The sequence below is a fragment of the Fukomys damarensis genome, unplaced genomic scaffold, assembly GCF_012274545.1.
Source record: "Fukomys damarensis isolate Sample0158 unplaced genomic scaffold, DMR_v1.0_HiC HiC_scaffold_34, whole genome shotgun sequence".
Classification (NCBI taxonomy): Eukaryota; Metazoa; Chordata; class Mammalia; order Rodentia; family Bathyergidae; genus Fukomys; species Fukomys damarensis.
In genome coordinates, this window is record NW_022900946.1 from 571,814 (window position 1) to 587,891 (window position 16,078).

The 16,078-nt window shown below is 51.0% G+C and overlaps 1 protein-coding gene and 1 non-coding gene across 2 annotated transcripts; both read left to right on the forward strand.

Moving 5' to 3' along the window:
• Positions 1-6,056: 6,056 nt before the first annotated feature.
• LOC104857525 (cardiotrophin-2) lies at positions 6,057-14,960 on the forward strand. Its single transcript, XM_033758722.1, has 3 exons — positions 6,057-6,142; positions 12,413-12,608; positions 14,475-14,960. Exons 1-3 carry the CDS (start codon positions 6,057-6,059, stop codon positions 14,931-14,933), a joined length of 741 nt encoding a protein of 246 aa, XP_033614613.1. The 3' UTR covers positions 14,934-14,960.
• LOC117284162 lies at positions 11,647-11,750 on the forward strand. The gene has a single exon (XR_004515262.1). It is a non-coding gene; the product is annotated as a U6 spliceosomal RNA (small nuclear RNA).
• Positions 14,961-16,078: the final 1,118 nt, after the last annotated feature.

A 16,078-nucleotide genomic window follows, 5' to 3' on the forward strand; every position in this document is an offset into this window, starting at 1 on the left:
TGATGGTGCATGTCTGTAATCCCAGCACTGGGGAGGCTGAGGCAGGAGGATTACTGTAAATTCAAGGCCAGCCTAGGCTATACAATGGGTTCAAGGCCAGCCAGAATTACACAGTGAGACCCTGTCTCCAAACAAATTTTTTTAAATTTTTTTTTATCTAATGGTTTGACTGGTACTGGGGATTTAGCTCAGTGGTACCAGTGCCTACCTTGCAAGCACAAGGTCATGAGTTTGATCACCCGTATCGAAAAATAAAAAATTCATGTAAATCATAGAAGAACAAAGAAGCAGAGCATGGTGGTGCACACCTGTAATCCCAGCACTCAGGAGGCTGAGGCTGTTGAACAAAGAATACAACAACCACCCTAGAAATACCAACTAGAAATAACAATTACTATATTAATGTTTGGTGAAAATTACTCCAGTCATCCCATTAGTACACTTTTTTATTTTTTGGTACCAGAGATCGAACTTGGGACCGTGCGCTTGTGAGATGGGCAGTGGCATCACTGAGCCAAATCCCAGGCTTTACTTGAATTTTATAATGAATAGGTATTTTGACAAAGGTGACAAATTAGTCATTTTAAATGTATATATTTTAAAATGTAGTTGCATACTTGGATGGATATTTCTGCAAAGATATGCACACGAAAAGATGTTCAACATCATTAATCATTAGGAAAATGGCAAATCACAGCCACAATGAGATACCCCTCCAGCGCCTTTAGTCTAACTGTTATTAAAAAGCAAAAAACAAATCGACACATGCCGGGCGAGGTGGCGCATGCCTGTAATCCCAGCACTCGGGAGGCTGAGGCAGGAGGATCTCTGTGAACTCGAGACCAGCCTGGGCTACATAGTGAGTTCCAGGTCAGTCTCAACTACATAGTGAGACCCTGTCTCAAAAAAAAAAAAACAAAAAAAACCCCCAAAAAACCAAATCGACACAATGGTGCATACTCCCTACTACTCACAAGGCTGAAGCAGGAGTATCAAAATTTAAGGCCATCCTGAACAATTTAATGAGACTGACTCTGTCTCAAAATAAAGTAAAAAGGGCTGGAGAGTGTAGCTCAGTAGTACAGTACCCCTGGGCTCAGTCCCTTGTCCTGGGGACAGGGTGTGGGGAAATGAGCCAGACTCGGTGGTCCACCCCTGTAACCCACATGATACAGGAGAGACATAGCTCTCAGCTTGATGTAGCGAGTCCATGTTCCCAAAACCAAAGAATGACTTCCAAGGGACCGTGGAGGCTAAGAGGGTTGGGGCTTTAGCTCAGTGGTTCAACCACCTGCCTAAAAAGCACAAGGTCCCAAGTTCAGTCCCCGGTATCAAAGAAAAAAAAAAAGGAAAAAATTGACAATGGAGGCTAAGAGTGGGAAAGGTTTATCAAGAGAGAGGTAGCATGTCCTCAAGAGGGGAGCACTGGTGCCTAAAGGAATAAGTCACACACAGTTGGGAACTGGGGAATAAGTGGGAGTAGCAACAGTTCCTGAGAGGCAGAAGGGATCTCAAGTGAGTTGTTGCCATGGTCATCTCTCCAGAGAATGTTTTGGTTTTGGTTTTGGGGTTTTTTTTGTTTTTTTTTTTTTTTGTACTGGGGATTGAACTCAGGACCTTACGCTTGCACACTTGCAAGGCAGGCGGTGGAACCACTGAGCTACATTCCCGGTGAGGGTTAGTCTTAGTAGTCTGAGTGGGTGTGAGAAGATGGTCCACTCCTAGTGAGATAATGGTCTATGTTTATGGGTCATCCCAAAAGGGTGGCAACAATTACAGTATAATGTTTATCCCCTAGGGAAGTATGTGAGTCTGACCATTGTGACTTTGGTCTTGAGGCCTTGCCTTCTTCCGATGGGCCTCCAGCCACTGCTGTAATGTGTTCTCAACTTTGGCACTGACTCCCCAGCCCTATCTGACTGCCTATTAATTTCTATCTAACTTAGCTGTCTATAGTCATTCTACTTGCCCACTTACAGAGAGCAGACAGCATGGGAACCTGGAAATGTCCCAGTGGCTACCTGCCTGCCGAGCACATGCCCGTTACCTGCTGATGGCCAGGGCTTCCTTCCCCCACCAGCACTCAGCAAGTGTTTTCCTTGCTTGCTGGTCATGGGAACACCAGGTTGACAATGCCGCAGATGCAGCCCGAGATCCAAAGGGATCCTTACCCCAATCCGTGGTGAATGGAATCTGAGAACCAGGAGCTAGGAGCTGGACAACAGGGCTTCAAGTGGAGGGGTGCTAGAAGCACACATTCCCTGAGGGGTCACAGACCACTAGTGATTGGGACCACTTCTGCTTGCACCCCTTGGCTCCCAACCCCAGCACCCACATCCCGGCCCACAGCTCCCTAGAAAGCCCTCTGCAGAAGACTTCTGAAGACTATTGCTGTGTTCTCTCCACATCAGGCTCTTGAGTGCCTTCCCGAGGTGGACCCACCACCCTGAGGGCAGCCGCTTCTGGAAGGTGCAGCAAACGGCAGTGGTCTACCGCCACATTTCCTCTGCCAGAACGAAGATCCTTAGGGCCAAGAGAGGAGATAGCTGTGAGCCACTGGCAGCCAACACCCATGCCAGCTGCCCCTGTAGCGAACCTGGGTAGGTTGCAAGCTGCAGTCACTGTAGGACCTGACTAAACTTTCCTACATACTCTGCTGTGTGTCTCAATTTCTTTCTTTTTTTTTTTTAACAGCAAGTTAAAAATAAAAATGTTGCCAGGCGTGGTGGCGCACTCCTGTAATCGCAGCACTCAGGAGGCTGAGGCAGGAGGATCCCTGTGAGTTTGAGACCAGCCTGGGCTACATAGTGAGTTCTATGTCAGTCTCAACCACATATGAGTAAGACACTGTCTCAAAAAACAAACAAACAAAAAAACAAAAAAATAGGGGCTAGGATGGAGCTCAGTGGCACCGCACCTGCCTTGCAAGTGCAAGGTCCAGAGTTTGATCCCCAGTACCAAAAAAAAAAAAAAAAAAAAAAAAAAAAAAAAAAAAAAAAAAAAAAGTTAAAAAATGAAAAAACAGCATGGTGGTGCATATCTGAAGGGGGATCATTTGCGTTCAAGGCAGCCTGGGCTACATTCTGAATTCAAGTCTGGGCACACAGTAAAATCTTGCCTCTAAATAAATAATAAATTTGAAAACACTGCCTAACACTGCGTTCTTACCTTCTCACATTTGACTTGTCATATTTATCACAACCCAAGTTCCTACGCATTTACATGGGTCTGTTCTTGGCCTTTCTATGCTGTGTTATCGACCTACTCTTCCCACATTGTGTCTGTATTACAATGGTGTGTGTGTGTGTGTTTTGTGGTGCTAGGGATCAAATCCAAGACCTCTTACATGTGAAGCAAGAGCTCTACCACTAACCCCCTACCCCATTGTGTAACGGGATTGAACTTAAAGCCCCCCCTCCTTTTTGTATCAGGAATCAAACTCAGGGCCTCGCTCTTGCCAGACAGGTGCTGTACCACTGAGCTACATCTCTGGCCCTAAAGCTCTTTTTGTTTGTTTTGTTTTTGTTTTTGAGACAAGGTCTCACTCTGTGGCCATTCTGACCTTGAATGTACTGTATGTCCCAGGTTGGCCTCAAACTTGTGTGATCCTCCTGCCTCAGCCTCTGGAGTACTGGGATTACAGGTGTGCACCACCACACTCAGTTCTCAGACCACCCCCCTTTTTTTTAAATTTTGAGTCAGGGTGTCACCAAGTCCTAGGTTGCCCAGGATGGGCTCAATCCTCCAGCTTTGGCCTCCAGAGTGCTGGGATGACAGGGGTGCATCCAGCCCAGGTTCTGCCACAGACCTGTGCTTACAGCCCTCACACACTGTTTTGCTTAGTTCAAGTGTGGCTTTCGTTACTTGGGAAGGCCCATTCCTCTGATTAGACTGTGTTCGCCTGTCACTTCCTTGGGAAGGTCAAGTCATACAGTGGCCACAAAGCATGGGGCTGCTGAGTGAAGCCAGTCCAGCTGGGAAGTTCCACTGTCCCCAGCCTCATCAGACTCACGTCAGGCCTGGTGGGGGGTATCGCCCTTGGCCCTGGGCCTCCTTGCCACGCCCAGGGCTGTTCAGGAAGCAGAGGCAACACTCAGCTGGGCAAAGTTGCCCAAGCGTGGGTTGAGGCTGGGTTAGATGTGTGCTAACCACTGCCGGCTTTGTGTCCCCTACAGCCTCATTACCGTGCTGCCCAGCTGTCTCTGCTGGGGAGAGCTTGCGATGCAGATATCACAACAGCAAAGGAGGCGAAGGAGGATGGTTGGGAGCCTCCGTCCAGAGTTCAGGTCCCGCACAACTCATTCTCTGCGTGATCTCAGAGAGCACAATGGACTTCACCTGCAAAGGTGGGTCTAAGAGGTTGGGAGGGAGCTCACCCAGCCTTGCCAGGGTGCCACGGCAACACAGGAAAAGGGGGACACCAACCACAGAGCCTTCTTTCCAGAGCTGCTGTAAAAAGTTAAGGAGCCTACGGGAGGCGGCCCACACGACGGGAGATGGTGGCAGGCATGGAGCCTGGGCTGCGCGGGACTGGCCGTCTGGGCCCTGGATGGTGACCCTGGGGTGCCCATGCGTGAAGACACTGGAGGCTGCGCTGGAGCAGGGGCGCCTCTCCGCTGGACCTCATGGTCTGGGCCAGCTGTCAGTGAGCAAGACATCCTCCTTATCCACTCCTGCTACCAGTGCACAATGGTGACAGCCCACACGCAGGAGGAGGGCCACTGTGCCATAGGGCCCAAGATCAACACCCTCTGTAGTACCCAGGTATGTGCAGCCGCGGACAGGTGGCATGCAGCCCACGACTCAGTGGGAGCTGCTGGTGACCCCTGACCCCTCCCGAGGCTGGCAGGGGTGGTTAGGGTTAGCTAGGGCCTGGGTTTCCTGGAGGTGGCTCTCAGGTTTTCAGGCCTTTGATTCAAGTTTTATTTTAGAAGAGAGCCCTAGGGAACCCAGGTTTGTTTGTTTGTTTGTTTTTGGTCCTTGAGCTTTCGAGGCAGGCAGTGGAACCACTGAGCTAAGTCCCCAGCCTCACATTTTATTTTAAAACAGATTTTCAAGTGATGATGAAAATGACTCTCACCCTCACATTGCTACAGATCAAATCTTACCCCTATAGCTGAAAACCTCCTGTGTGTACCCTTTTTTTGTGCAGACCTCAAAGAGAGCATCTCCTGGCATGTTCTTCTCAGTACTATGTTGTCAAACTTCAGAAAAGTAAAAGGGCTAGAGATGTTGGATGTTTCAGGGCTAGAGCACTTGCCTAGCATGTGCCAGGTCCTGGGTTCCATCCCCAGCACCCCGCGCCCCCTGAAAAAAGGAAAAACTTCCAATACAAAGGGACTCTCAGGCTGATTTATGCCTGCCCCTTTCACCTCTGATTCTTTCTCCCAGTTTTGGTGTTAAGCGCAGTTTTCACTGATGGGGTTTATAAGTACATGTTAATGTTTTAGATTACTAAAGATTATTCTAATGAGCTTTTATGTGTTGCATATATGATGTTGATATAAAAGATTTTGTTTCAAGAATAAAAAAAAGTGAATGAGATCATGCCTGCATATAAAGTGGCTGGTAATATAATAGAGGCTTAAAAACACAGCTCTTCTCTTCACCCACCCTGTCATATCAAAAGTGGGGCTGATAACTCCCTTTCTTACAAGGAACCCAGGGCAAAGAGGCTATGGTAATAAATCAAACCCTGGGAAGTATAAGGCCCAGAGGCTAAAGATAGAAGTAATGGTAAAAAGCCCCAGCTCTGGAGCCTAGATTCAAATCCTAGCAATTCTTCCAACTAGCTGTGTGATATGGACTAATCATTTAAATCTTTCTGTGTCTCAGTTTCCTCACCTGTGAAATGGGAAAACAGCACTACGCTCCAAGGGGTTTTGTAACGTGAGTTCCTATGCAGGAGGAACTTAAAATAGTTCCAGGCCTCTGATAAACACTCAAGAAATGTTAGCGGAGGTCGGGGATATAGCTCAGTGGCACAGCACCCGCCTGTCACGAGCAAGGCCCTGAGTTCGATCCCAATGTTAGCAACAACCACAACTTCATCGATGATGAGGATGAAGACTGAGCTGCATGCTGAATGCTCTGAGAACACCGGCGTCTGGGTCTCCTCCCATCACCTGCAAGCTCCGGAAGGGTGCTGAGGGGGCTCACTGAGGTTGAGGGTAGTGGCTGGGCTCCTCATCCTGACAGCCGCTGTGCCAGGTCTCTCTCCCACATCGGGCAGTAGCTTTCAGTTAGCCCACAGCCCACCAAGGGGAGGCTGCTGCTGCCTGCTCCTGCCTGCTCCGTCCACACCGAGGTTCCTCGGAGCAAGGCCTGGCGTGGGGAATGTGGAGAGACCAGCCTGCCTCCCATCTGGTGAGGGAGACAGAAGGAGACAGCGACAGTGCGGGACACTCAGTAAGTGGGCAGGAGTGACACAGGGTCCGGGAGCTCAAAGGAGCCCCAAACCCAGCCGGGGGCAGGAGCTTCAGGAAAAGGGTTTCCCCAAGGAGGAAAAACCCAAGTGGAAGGTTCAGATGTGAGAGGGATGAAGCCAGGGAGTCTGCTGGACTGAGTCAGTGGACTGAGGTTGGAGGAGAAGAGGACAAGGACAGGGGATGCTGGGGCTGAGCGGGGTCCAGCGGACCAGGAGTCTTGGAAGCTGGGCTGAAGAACTGAGTGAGGCCTTATCTCATGGGCACTGAGAAATCAAGGCAAGATGGTGGCTGGTGGGCCAGGCATGCAGCTCAGTGGTGCCGCCACCTGCCTTACAAGCACAAGGTCCCAAGTTCAATCCCCGGTACCAAAAAAACAAAACAAAACAAAAGATGTAGGGTGGCAAGAGAGGACAAGGTGACCCCCTGCTCTTCATAGTCTATTTAATGTCACCAACCTTCGAATTTCTTTGCTCTCTCTACCAGCCTTGCTTGTTTCTGAAAGCTCCACCTTGGCGTGGATGACGATTTATAATCAGGAATGGAATTGGGCTTGGGAGGGTGACGATACGACTTGGAATTCACTTTTATTGTGGCTTCCGGTGATGCTGGGTTCGTGCTTGAGGGACCTGGGGATGGATGGGCTCAGACCTCTTGGGAGCCCTTGAGGGACCCGGCCAGAGCCTAGGGGCGGGATGCTGGATGTGGCCACTGGCTGAGACACTAAGTACTATTGGGGTCAAGGCACTTGGTGGGTAGAATGGCAAGGGTCTAGGAGGTGGGAATTATTATCCCTGTGTCTAGAAAAGGAAACAAATGAAGGCTCTGAGCAGTTTCATAACTTGGCCAAGCTAGTGCTGAACAAAGGCGGGACTTGAATGCAAGCCCTCTGATTCCCACGGCACTGGGGTCCCTATGATGGCTGCCTCTGCTAAGAAAGAACAGAGATGGGAGGCAGGAGATCCATAAGGGATAGGACAGCGTGGTGCATAGGCTTCTGACCTCTGCCCAGGATCACTGCCCTGCACAGACAGAGCTGAGCCTGGGGTGGGGCTGATTCTGCTAGTTGTGAGGGCCCCTGGGCATTGGAAGAAAAAAGGAGAAACCAAGCGAGGCAGTGGTGAGGCTGGATGGGGAGAGCCCAGCCCACTTCTCCCTGAGACCAGCCAGATCGAGTGTCTGCCCCCACCCTCCCCACTCTGCTGCGTGGCCTGGTCCACGCCTCAGTGCACGGACTCAATGGCCCCTCTAATCCCTGACATCACCACTTGCCCAGCACAGCCCCACCTGCCAGCCTGCCAGCCCCAGCCTTGAGGATGTGCTCAGAGGCTCCTCATCCTCCCTCCTTAGCTCACAGCTCAGACTCAGGACACGCCCACCTCCCAGTCCAAGCTGAGGGCCAGGACCTAGGACCTGCCCTGGTTTTGCTGTGTGACCTCAGGTAAGTAGCTTCCCCTTTCTGGGCCTCGGTCTCCTTAGTTCAGTTCCCAGCTAGTCACATCAACCCCTTTAGCTTTTGGTTTTCACCAGCTCACATGTTGACTGTCAGTCTCCACCCTGGGCTGTGTGCCCTCGAGGAGGAGGTGTCACCTTGCTTGCCTTCGGCTCCCCTGGTGCCATGGAGAATAGGTGCTGTGTTTTACGAACCAAGTACATGCATGGCCCCTAGTTCTCCTCATTACCCTTCAACGGGTGTGTGTGTGTGCGTGTGTGTGTGTGCGTGTGTATGTGTGTGAAGCAGTACTGTGGCCCTTGGATAAAGTCAGAGTCTCTGGGCCGCAGAGGGTGAGCAGGGACAATACCTCCCCACCTGCTCCTCAGCCACAGGTTTCCAGAGGAGGACGCCACCGGGTATGTGAGGCCTGTGTGTGCCTGCCGGCCGGACAAGATCCCCAGCCCCGTCAGAGCTGAGATGTGGCTGCGCGTGTGCCTCTGGGCACACACGTGAGCCAGCGAGTGCATGCCCATTTCGTGTCTGCTCTATGCAGCTGCCTCTGGGTACACAGGGTGTGTGTCCCTTGGGCATCTGTGTGCATTCGAGTCTCATCTCTAGGGACCTAGTCGTGTGACGTGTGTAGGCCTGGCCTGGTGTGATACACGTAGGCATACCTGCTAGCGTCAGCTCTGCTGGTCACGTTCTGTGTTCAGTCCCCAGCACCTAGAACAAGGCCTGGCACACAGCAGGGCCAGGCATACTCAGTGGATGAGCACATGCAGCGCCCACCTGCCTGTTGTGGGCTGGCATGCTCACACATGTGGACGTGTGCATGCGCCTGTGTCCAAGGGTGCACCTGGTGTGGATGGCTTAACTCCTATGTTGCCTCTCCTATTCCTGTTTCAAACTCCTTGGGAGCCAGGGCTCTGTGCCTGGGTCCCTGTGGGCGTGGGCGGAGCAGGGGGCCGCCTCCAGGAAACCAGATCCCAGGACGTGCAGAGCAGCAGGGAAGGAGGCGGCCTCTTTGTCCCCCATAATCCCCTCTTGCCCTTGCCCTCCCTTCAGCATTAGGGTTTAAGGTCAAGTTTGGGGCTGTAGAGGTCTGAGGTGCATCCCCTTCCCTGGCTATCACTGCCTCCAGGACTTCTTGTGGCCTAAAACTCATGCCCCCCTGGATCCCTCCCAGACCTCTCTCTGTTGTGTCCGCCGCTATGTCTACCTCAGTCTCTGCTGGGACCCTGTCCACTGCCCGCCCTCCTTTCACAGGGTGTGACTCCTTCCCTCCCTCCGGGGCAGCTCTAGGGTTCGGCCCCAGGTATAAAGCCACTTCAGGGACAGAACAGGTGCCTCGGAAAGACCAGAGACTGCAGAGAGGAAGGAGCCCAGGAGAGAGCATGAGCTGTCCACTGGGTGAGTGAGGGGCAAGAGCACCAGGGCCCACCCAGAGCGGGAGGGAAGCGCCCTGCCCGGCCACCTGTCTGGCTGCTCTGACACAGGTGCCCAGGGATGGTGCACCTGCTGAGACCTCTGACTCCTCACCATTCCTTGGGCACCTTCAATCACCAAATATCCACGGAGTGCCCAGTATGAACGAAGTGCGGTTGTCCCTTGGTATTACGGAGGATTGGTTTCAGAAATCCCCTCCCTCGGGAGACCAAAATCTGAGGATGCTCAAGCCCCTGACAGAAAAAGGTGTAATATTTGCAGAAAACCCACACAATCTCCCAAGTACTTTAAATGATCTCTAGATTACTTATAATACCTAATGCAATGTAAATGCTGTGCAAATAGGTATCGTACATATGGTTGAGGGAATCATGACAAGAAAACGTCTATGCATGTTCAGTAGCAGAAGCAAATTTCCGTTTGCAGTTAGTTGAATCTGTGAACGCAGAGTGAACAGATGCGGAGGGCTGACTGGACGGCCCTGAGCATTTGGGGACACAGCTGTGAAGAGGCAGGAAAAATCTGTGACCTGACGGCGATTTCACTGTGCACACATAGGACACAGGCAATGCACAAAGAAGCTGTAACGACAGCGTGACGAACTCACCCGTGCTCGTTGGGAAGGGCCTTCGCTGTCAACCTTTTCTTGTTGTTTTTTGTTTTTTTGGTTCCAGGGTATTGAACTCTGGTCCTTGCCCTTTCAAGGCAGGTGGCAGAACCACTGAGCTAAATCCCTGGTCCCTGTCAACCTTTTCTTCACTGGTTCTGAACATCTGGGACCCCTGGGTTTGCTTCTCCTCCCCTTCACTTCCTGGGTGGTGAAGGTCATTTCCCTCTGCTCTCGCAGGCAGGAACATAAATGGAGCCAACCCTTTGGGAGGATAATTGTGTATCACACATCCAAACTGAAAATGAGCATGCCTGGGCTGAGGGTGGCTCAGTGGAAGATCACCTGCCTAGCATGTGCAAGGCCCTGGGTTCAATCCCTAGCATACCCTTGGATCCAGGTGGCCACAAAGGCTGGAATAAGGCTGTTCACAGCACATTCATTCATTCGTCAAGAAAACTTAGGAAGAAAACCAGCAATGAGTGGGCCAGGTGGTTTCCCCCTCTCCTGGAGTTGACGCTCTTACATAACAAAAATTTTTGAAGACAGGGAGAGGGAGGGGCTCTGGGCATGGGACCAGGACAGCTTAGCTGAGTTGGGGCCTGGAGAATGGGAAAGAGCCAGCTAGGGAGGGTTTGGGGGTCCCCCTGACCGGGCACTGCAAGGGTAAAAGTCCCAGGGAAGAATACCAGCAAACACAACAAAGCCAGTGGAGAGGGACCAGGCCTCTGCAGAGCCACTGAGGGACTTCGGTTTTTACTCTGAGTAAGGTGGGAGCCATTGGAATGTCAGAGCAAAGGAGTAGAAGGCAGGACTTGTGGCCAGGGTGGAAGCAGAGACCAAGGAGCGGGTGAGAGGTGTTAGGGGCTTGGATTGAGGTGGGAGCAATGGAAGGAGGTAACTTTTAAAAGTTTGTTTTATTTATTTTCTTTCTTTCTTATTTATTTATTGGAGATAAGGTTTTACTTTGTAGTTCAGATTGAATTCACAGTGATCCTCCTGTCTCAGCCTCCAAGTACTGGGATTACAAGTATGTCCCACCATGCCTGGTTTAAAAGTTTTTTATGGAACACTCGGGGTCTTTTCTGGTACCAAGGATCAAACTTATGACTTTGTGCTTTTGTGGCAAGCAGCAGAACCACTGAGTTAAATCCCCAGCCCCCAGAAGTTTTTTATTGAAAGTAATAAATATACAGAAAAATACACAAGTCATAAGTGTGCAGCTCAACACATCCTCACAAAGATAATATCCTTTTATGTTGTTGTTACTGGGGATCGAACCAGGGCCTTTGTAATGAGCTCATTCTCCAACCCTTTTTTATTTTTTATATTGAGAGACAGAGTCTCAGTAAGTTACAACTGGAAGAATGCTGGGGGAGGGTGGATACTGAGTTGAGTTTAAAATATTTATTCTCCAGGCTGAGCCGCTGTGTCACAGTGGCACACACCTGCAATCCCAGCACTCTGGGGGGGCCAAAGAATTGCAAATTAGAGCCCAGCCTGGGTAACTTGGTGACTTAGTGAGACCCTGCCAATAACTAAATAAAAATAGCTCGGGATGTACTTCCTGGGTTCAATCCTCAATATTGAAAAAAAAAAAAATCCAGAGGCTGGGCTTGAACTTGTGATCTTCCTGCCTCAGACTCATGGAGTGCTTGGGCTGCAGGGGCGCACCACTGTACCTGGTCTAGAAAAGCTGTACCCTTGTAATCAGCATTCATATCCAGAAACACATGTAATGTGCTTGCTTTTATACTAAAACTGGAATGATTCAGAGAAAATTAGCAGGGCCCTGAGCTAGGATGATATGTAAATTAATAGAACGTCCCATGTTTTAAAAAACAAAGAAGCGGGCCAGGGATGCAGGTCAGCGGCAAAGCGCATGTCTGGCAAGCGCAAGGCCCTGAGTTCGATTTCTAGTACCAAAAAATAAAAAAGAAAGAAACACTTGCCTTGGGTACTTTTAAAATAGAATCAAAAGGATTTACTGTGAAATTGGATTCGTAGAGAAGAAAACGGTTTTTCAAAAAGATTCCCCACCCCAGGGAAGGTGTAGTGGTATATTATACCTGTAGTCCCAGGAGGGAGGCTGAGGCAGGAGGACTGCTCCAAGTTTGAGGCCAGCCTGGGATATATAGTGAGTTAAAGTAAGCCTAACCTACATAGTGAGACCCCCATCTCAAAAATAAAAACAAAAAACAAACAAACAAAAAAGAGGATCCTCCATAGTTTGGGCCTGAGCAACTGAAATGATGCTGGAGGGGAAGAAATACAGAAATACCGAGGTGAGAAGTGGGTATTCTAAGATGTTTATTAATGTGCAAGTGAAAATGTCAAGTGAGAAGTTGAATATGTCGATCTGGAGTTCAAGGGATGCTGAAGTGGAGTTCTGGGTGGAAATAATCTACCTACAGGGTGATTCTGCCTGACCCAGAGGTACGAGACAACTGCAGGCCACACGGCTGCACCCTTTGGGCATTGTCAGGATGAACAATGAAGTGGCAGGCAGGGCCTCCGTGTCAGGGACTCGGGGTGTGAGCTCGGGTCTCCTCTGGCAGCCCCCCTCTTCCTGCTGAGCCTGCTGTTGCCACCCCTGAGTCTGGCAGCCCCCATCTCCCCAGCTGAGCCCATCAGCCAAGCCTACAGCCTGGCCCTCTACATGCAGAAGAACACGTCGGCGCTGCTGCAGACCTACGTGAGTGCCGCTCTGAGCCGGGGCGGGGGAGGCCAATCCCGGGCTCCTCCGCTGTGGGTCCGGGGTGCCAAGGGCTCTGTGAGCTGCTGACACACTCCCTCTGGTGTCCCACGGCTGGTTGGGTGTCGGAGGGCAAGCCACACCTCTTCGCCGGGTCTCAGCCTCCTCGTCTTCAGAATGGGATGGCTACCCTGCCTTCGCTGACTCCTCAGGTGCGTTACATCCATGGTCCAAGGACGCACTCAGAAGGAAGGGCTGTAATCCTTGCATGCTGTGCGTGTAACCCTCAGAACTGAGGACTGAACCCAGGGCCATAGCACTGAGCTACAGCCTCAGCCCCTTTTCATTTTGAGACAGAGTCTCACTAGGTCATCCAGGTTGGTTCGCTGGATTGTCGAATTTGTGATCCCCCTACCTCATCATCCCAGAGTGCTGGGATTACAGGCAAGTGTCACCACGCCTGGCTCTCTCCATGGCCTACAGACTCCTCAGACCATTCTGAGGTGGAGTTAGAATTCATAATTCCATGCCACAGCCTCCCAGCCTCACCAGACCCCACCACACAGTGGCACCACAGGCAGCCTGCTGGCTGGCTCTGTCCTACAGATGGTCTTGGTTAGGCTCACAAGATCCTGTTCCCATTTTAAATGTGTGCCTAAGACAGACATAGAGGTCCAGTGGCCAAAATTCCCACTTTGCCTTTCAGTACGACCCTTCCTTAGTCACACTGCCTGGCCAGGGGGACTTGGAGTTTGCAATTCTCCAAGACACTATACTGCAGGACCTTGTGAAGTTCTGTGATCTCCACATCCTGTATCTGCCGCTATTCCCTAGACATCCTCAGCACCCTGAGCCACCTGCAGAATGGGGGTATCCGACTGCACCCAAGTTAAATCTCCAGCCCCGGGGTGACCTGCCAGTTAGCAGATCTCTCAGTGTGCCCTCAAATTCTATGGCTCCTTGGCTGGCGTGGGGGTGTAATTCCAGCGTCTGGGAGGCTGAGGCAGGGGGGTGGCCCTGAGCTCAAGGCCAGCCTGGACTTTACAGTGAGACCTGTCTCATAAGAAACAAGATTCTGTGGTTCTTCTTGTTGTTGTTGGTTTTTTTTTTGGCGGGGGTTGGTACCAGGGATCGAACTCAGATCCTTGCACTTGCTAGGCAGGCAGCAGAACCACTAAGCTAAATTCCTGGCCCTGATTCTGTGGTTCTTGCTTTATGGAGGTGAGAATTTTGCTGGAGAAGGCTCTCAACTAAATTTAGTAACATTAATCACTATTTTATTATGGATTTTAATAAAATTGACAAACTAAATACTATAAGTAAAAAAAGAAAGATCGGCTGTAATCACAGTATATTGCCAATAATACATGTGGATTGAGAGTGATATAAAATATAATCATGTTTGCTCATTTTATATGCCATCAGTTAATGATGGCTTTTTGTGCCCTTATTGTATGTCAGGTACTGTACTAAGTGTTTTACATATATTATTTCCTATCATTGTCACAATAATACTGCCACGTGGGGGTAACAGAAACTTGTGATTCAGCTGGGTGTGGTGGCCCATGCCTGTGATCCCAGCACTTGGGAGGCAGTCAGCAGGATTGCCATGAATTCGAGGTCAGCCTGGGCTACATAGTGAGTTCAAGGTCAGCCTGAACTACATAGTGAGACCCTGTCTCAAAAAACCAAAACAACAACTTGTGATTCAATAATCAGCAGTGAGGGTGACCAATAGGAGCCTGAGGGTGCCCTTGCCCTGCGTTAGGACATCCCACCAACTCTCAACTCTCAGAGGACAGAAGTGGAGCCAGGGCCCCAGATGTCCTTTCATTTCCTCATTTCCATCTGTCTCTGTCCTTGCAGCTCCAGTACCAGGGCAGCCCTTTCAGTGACCCTGGCTTCTCGGCCCCTGAGCTCCAGCTCAGCAGCCTGCCTCCTGCCGCAGTCCCCTTCAAGATCTGGCATGCCCTGGATGACGGGGAGCGGCTGAGCCATGCCCAGGGAGCCTTCCTGGCCTTGACCCAGCACCTCCAGCTCGTGGGAGACGACCAGATCGACCTGAATCCTGGTAGTCCTATACTGCTGGCCCAGCTCGGAGTTGCAAGACTAAGGGCCCAAGGTCTGCTGGGCAATATGGCCGCCATCATGAATGCCCTGGGACTGCCTGTTCCCCCAGAAGAGGACACGCTCGGTCTTGTCCCTTTTGGGGCCTCTGCCTTTGAGAGAAAATGTAGAGGGTATGTAGTGACCAGGGAATATGGCCACTGGACAGACCGAGCTGTGAGGGATTTGGCTCTGCTCAAGGCCAAGTATCCAGTATGAAGGGTAGGACCTCCAGGCAGAGGCTGCCACAATTTCTCCTTCACAATGGTCTCTTTTCCACCTTTCTTCTGAGATAGAGAAGGAGCTATTTCTAATCAAGCAGACAAGGCTGTGTGCTATGTCTGGGAATATTTCCTGGAAGCCAGGCCTCCATTCCTTACCGCCTGGGGCTTCCCACCAGGCTTTATGGCCCCCTTCCACTTCTGGGTAGGTCTCCGTGGGTTCCTCTTGTGGATTCCCATCCAGTGGTACTGATTGTCCTACTTCCTGGTTGGAAAGAAGACTCCCTTTGGAAGAGGCTTCAAGGACAGTTGATTTCCTCCTCCCTGGGCTCCCAGACTTCCCGTCCTGTAATTCCGGGGAAGTCCAAGGGCCGCCTGTCTACCTCACTTCCTGTGCGAAGACACAGCCTTTCTGAGGGACAGGGCTTTCTTCTCCGTGGCGACATGGTTTCCTTTGCTCGTCTATTTCTGGCCACCGTCCTACCTCCTGTCCTACCTACTTCTGATCAGCGCAAGGCCAGTCCTGGAAGAAGTGAGGATTCCTGTCACATCCGTTTTCTGCTCAGGGCGCGTCCCCGTCCCCTTTGTTTTGGCATTCTCGGCCTGAGACTCTCATGAATTTCCTATTTGCACCATACTATGACTTTTGGATATGCTGTGGAGAGGACCAGCTTGTATCCCAAGGACCCTATTCATCTCAAAGCCATCTCCCCATTTTCAACAACTGTATGTACAGGTAACTTTAGTTTTGAACATTTATTTACAAAATATTATTTATTGTCAAATAAATTCTTCTAAGTTTTTTTTTCCTTTTCTTGTTCTTGCCCTCACCAGACCTGCTTGGGGGAGAGAAAGCTATGCAGGGATGGGGGACGGGAGGTGAAGGACAGGAAGGACATCCAAGGGCGAAGAGGAGGCCTAAAGGGGTGAGAGGAGAGTGGGGGCAGCAGGCAGGTGGGGTGCCGGGGTGGGGGCACTTTCCTGACCAGGGAGGGTCAGACAGAGGGGCCGAGAGACAGGGAGCCAAAGGCGCTAGCGAAAATCAGGCCGAGGGGGCGAGGCAGGCAGGGCCAAGTCCGGAGAGAAAGGGGCGGTGACAGTGACGGGAGCGCTCAGGTGGAGCCCCCGGGCAGCAGCTGGCCC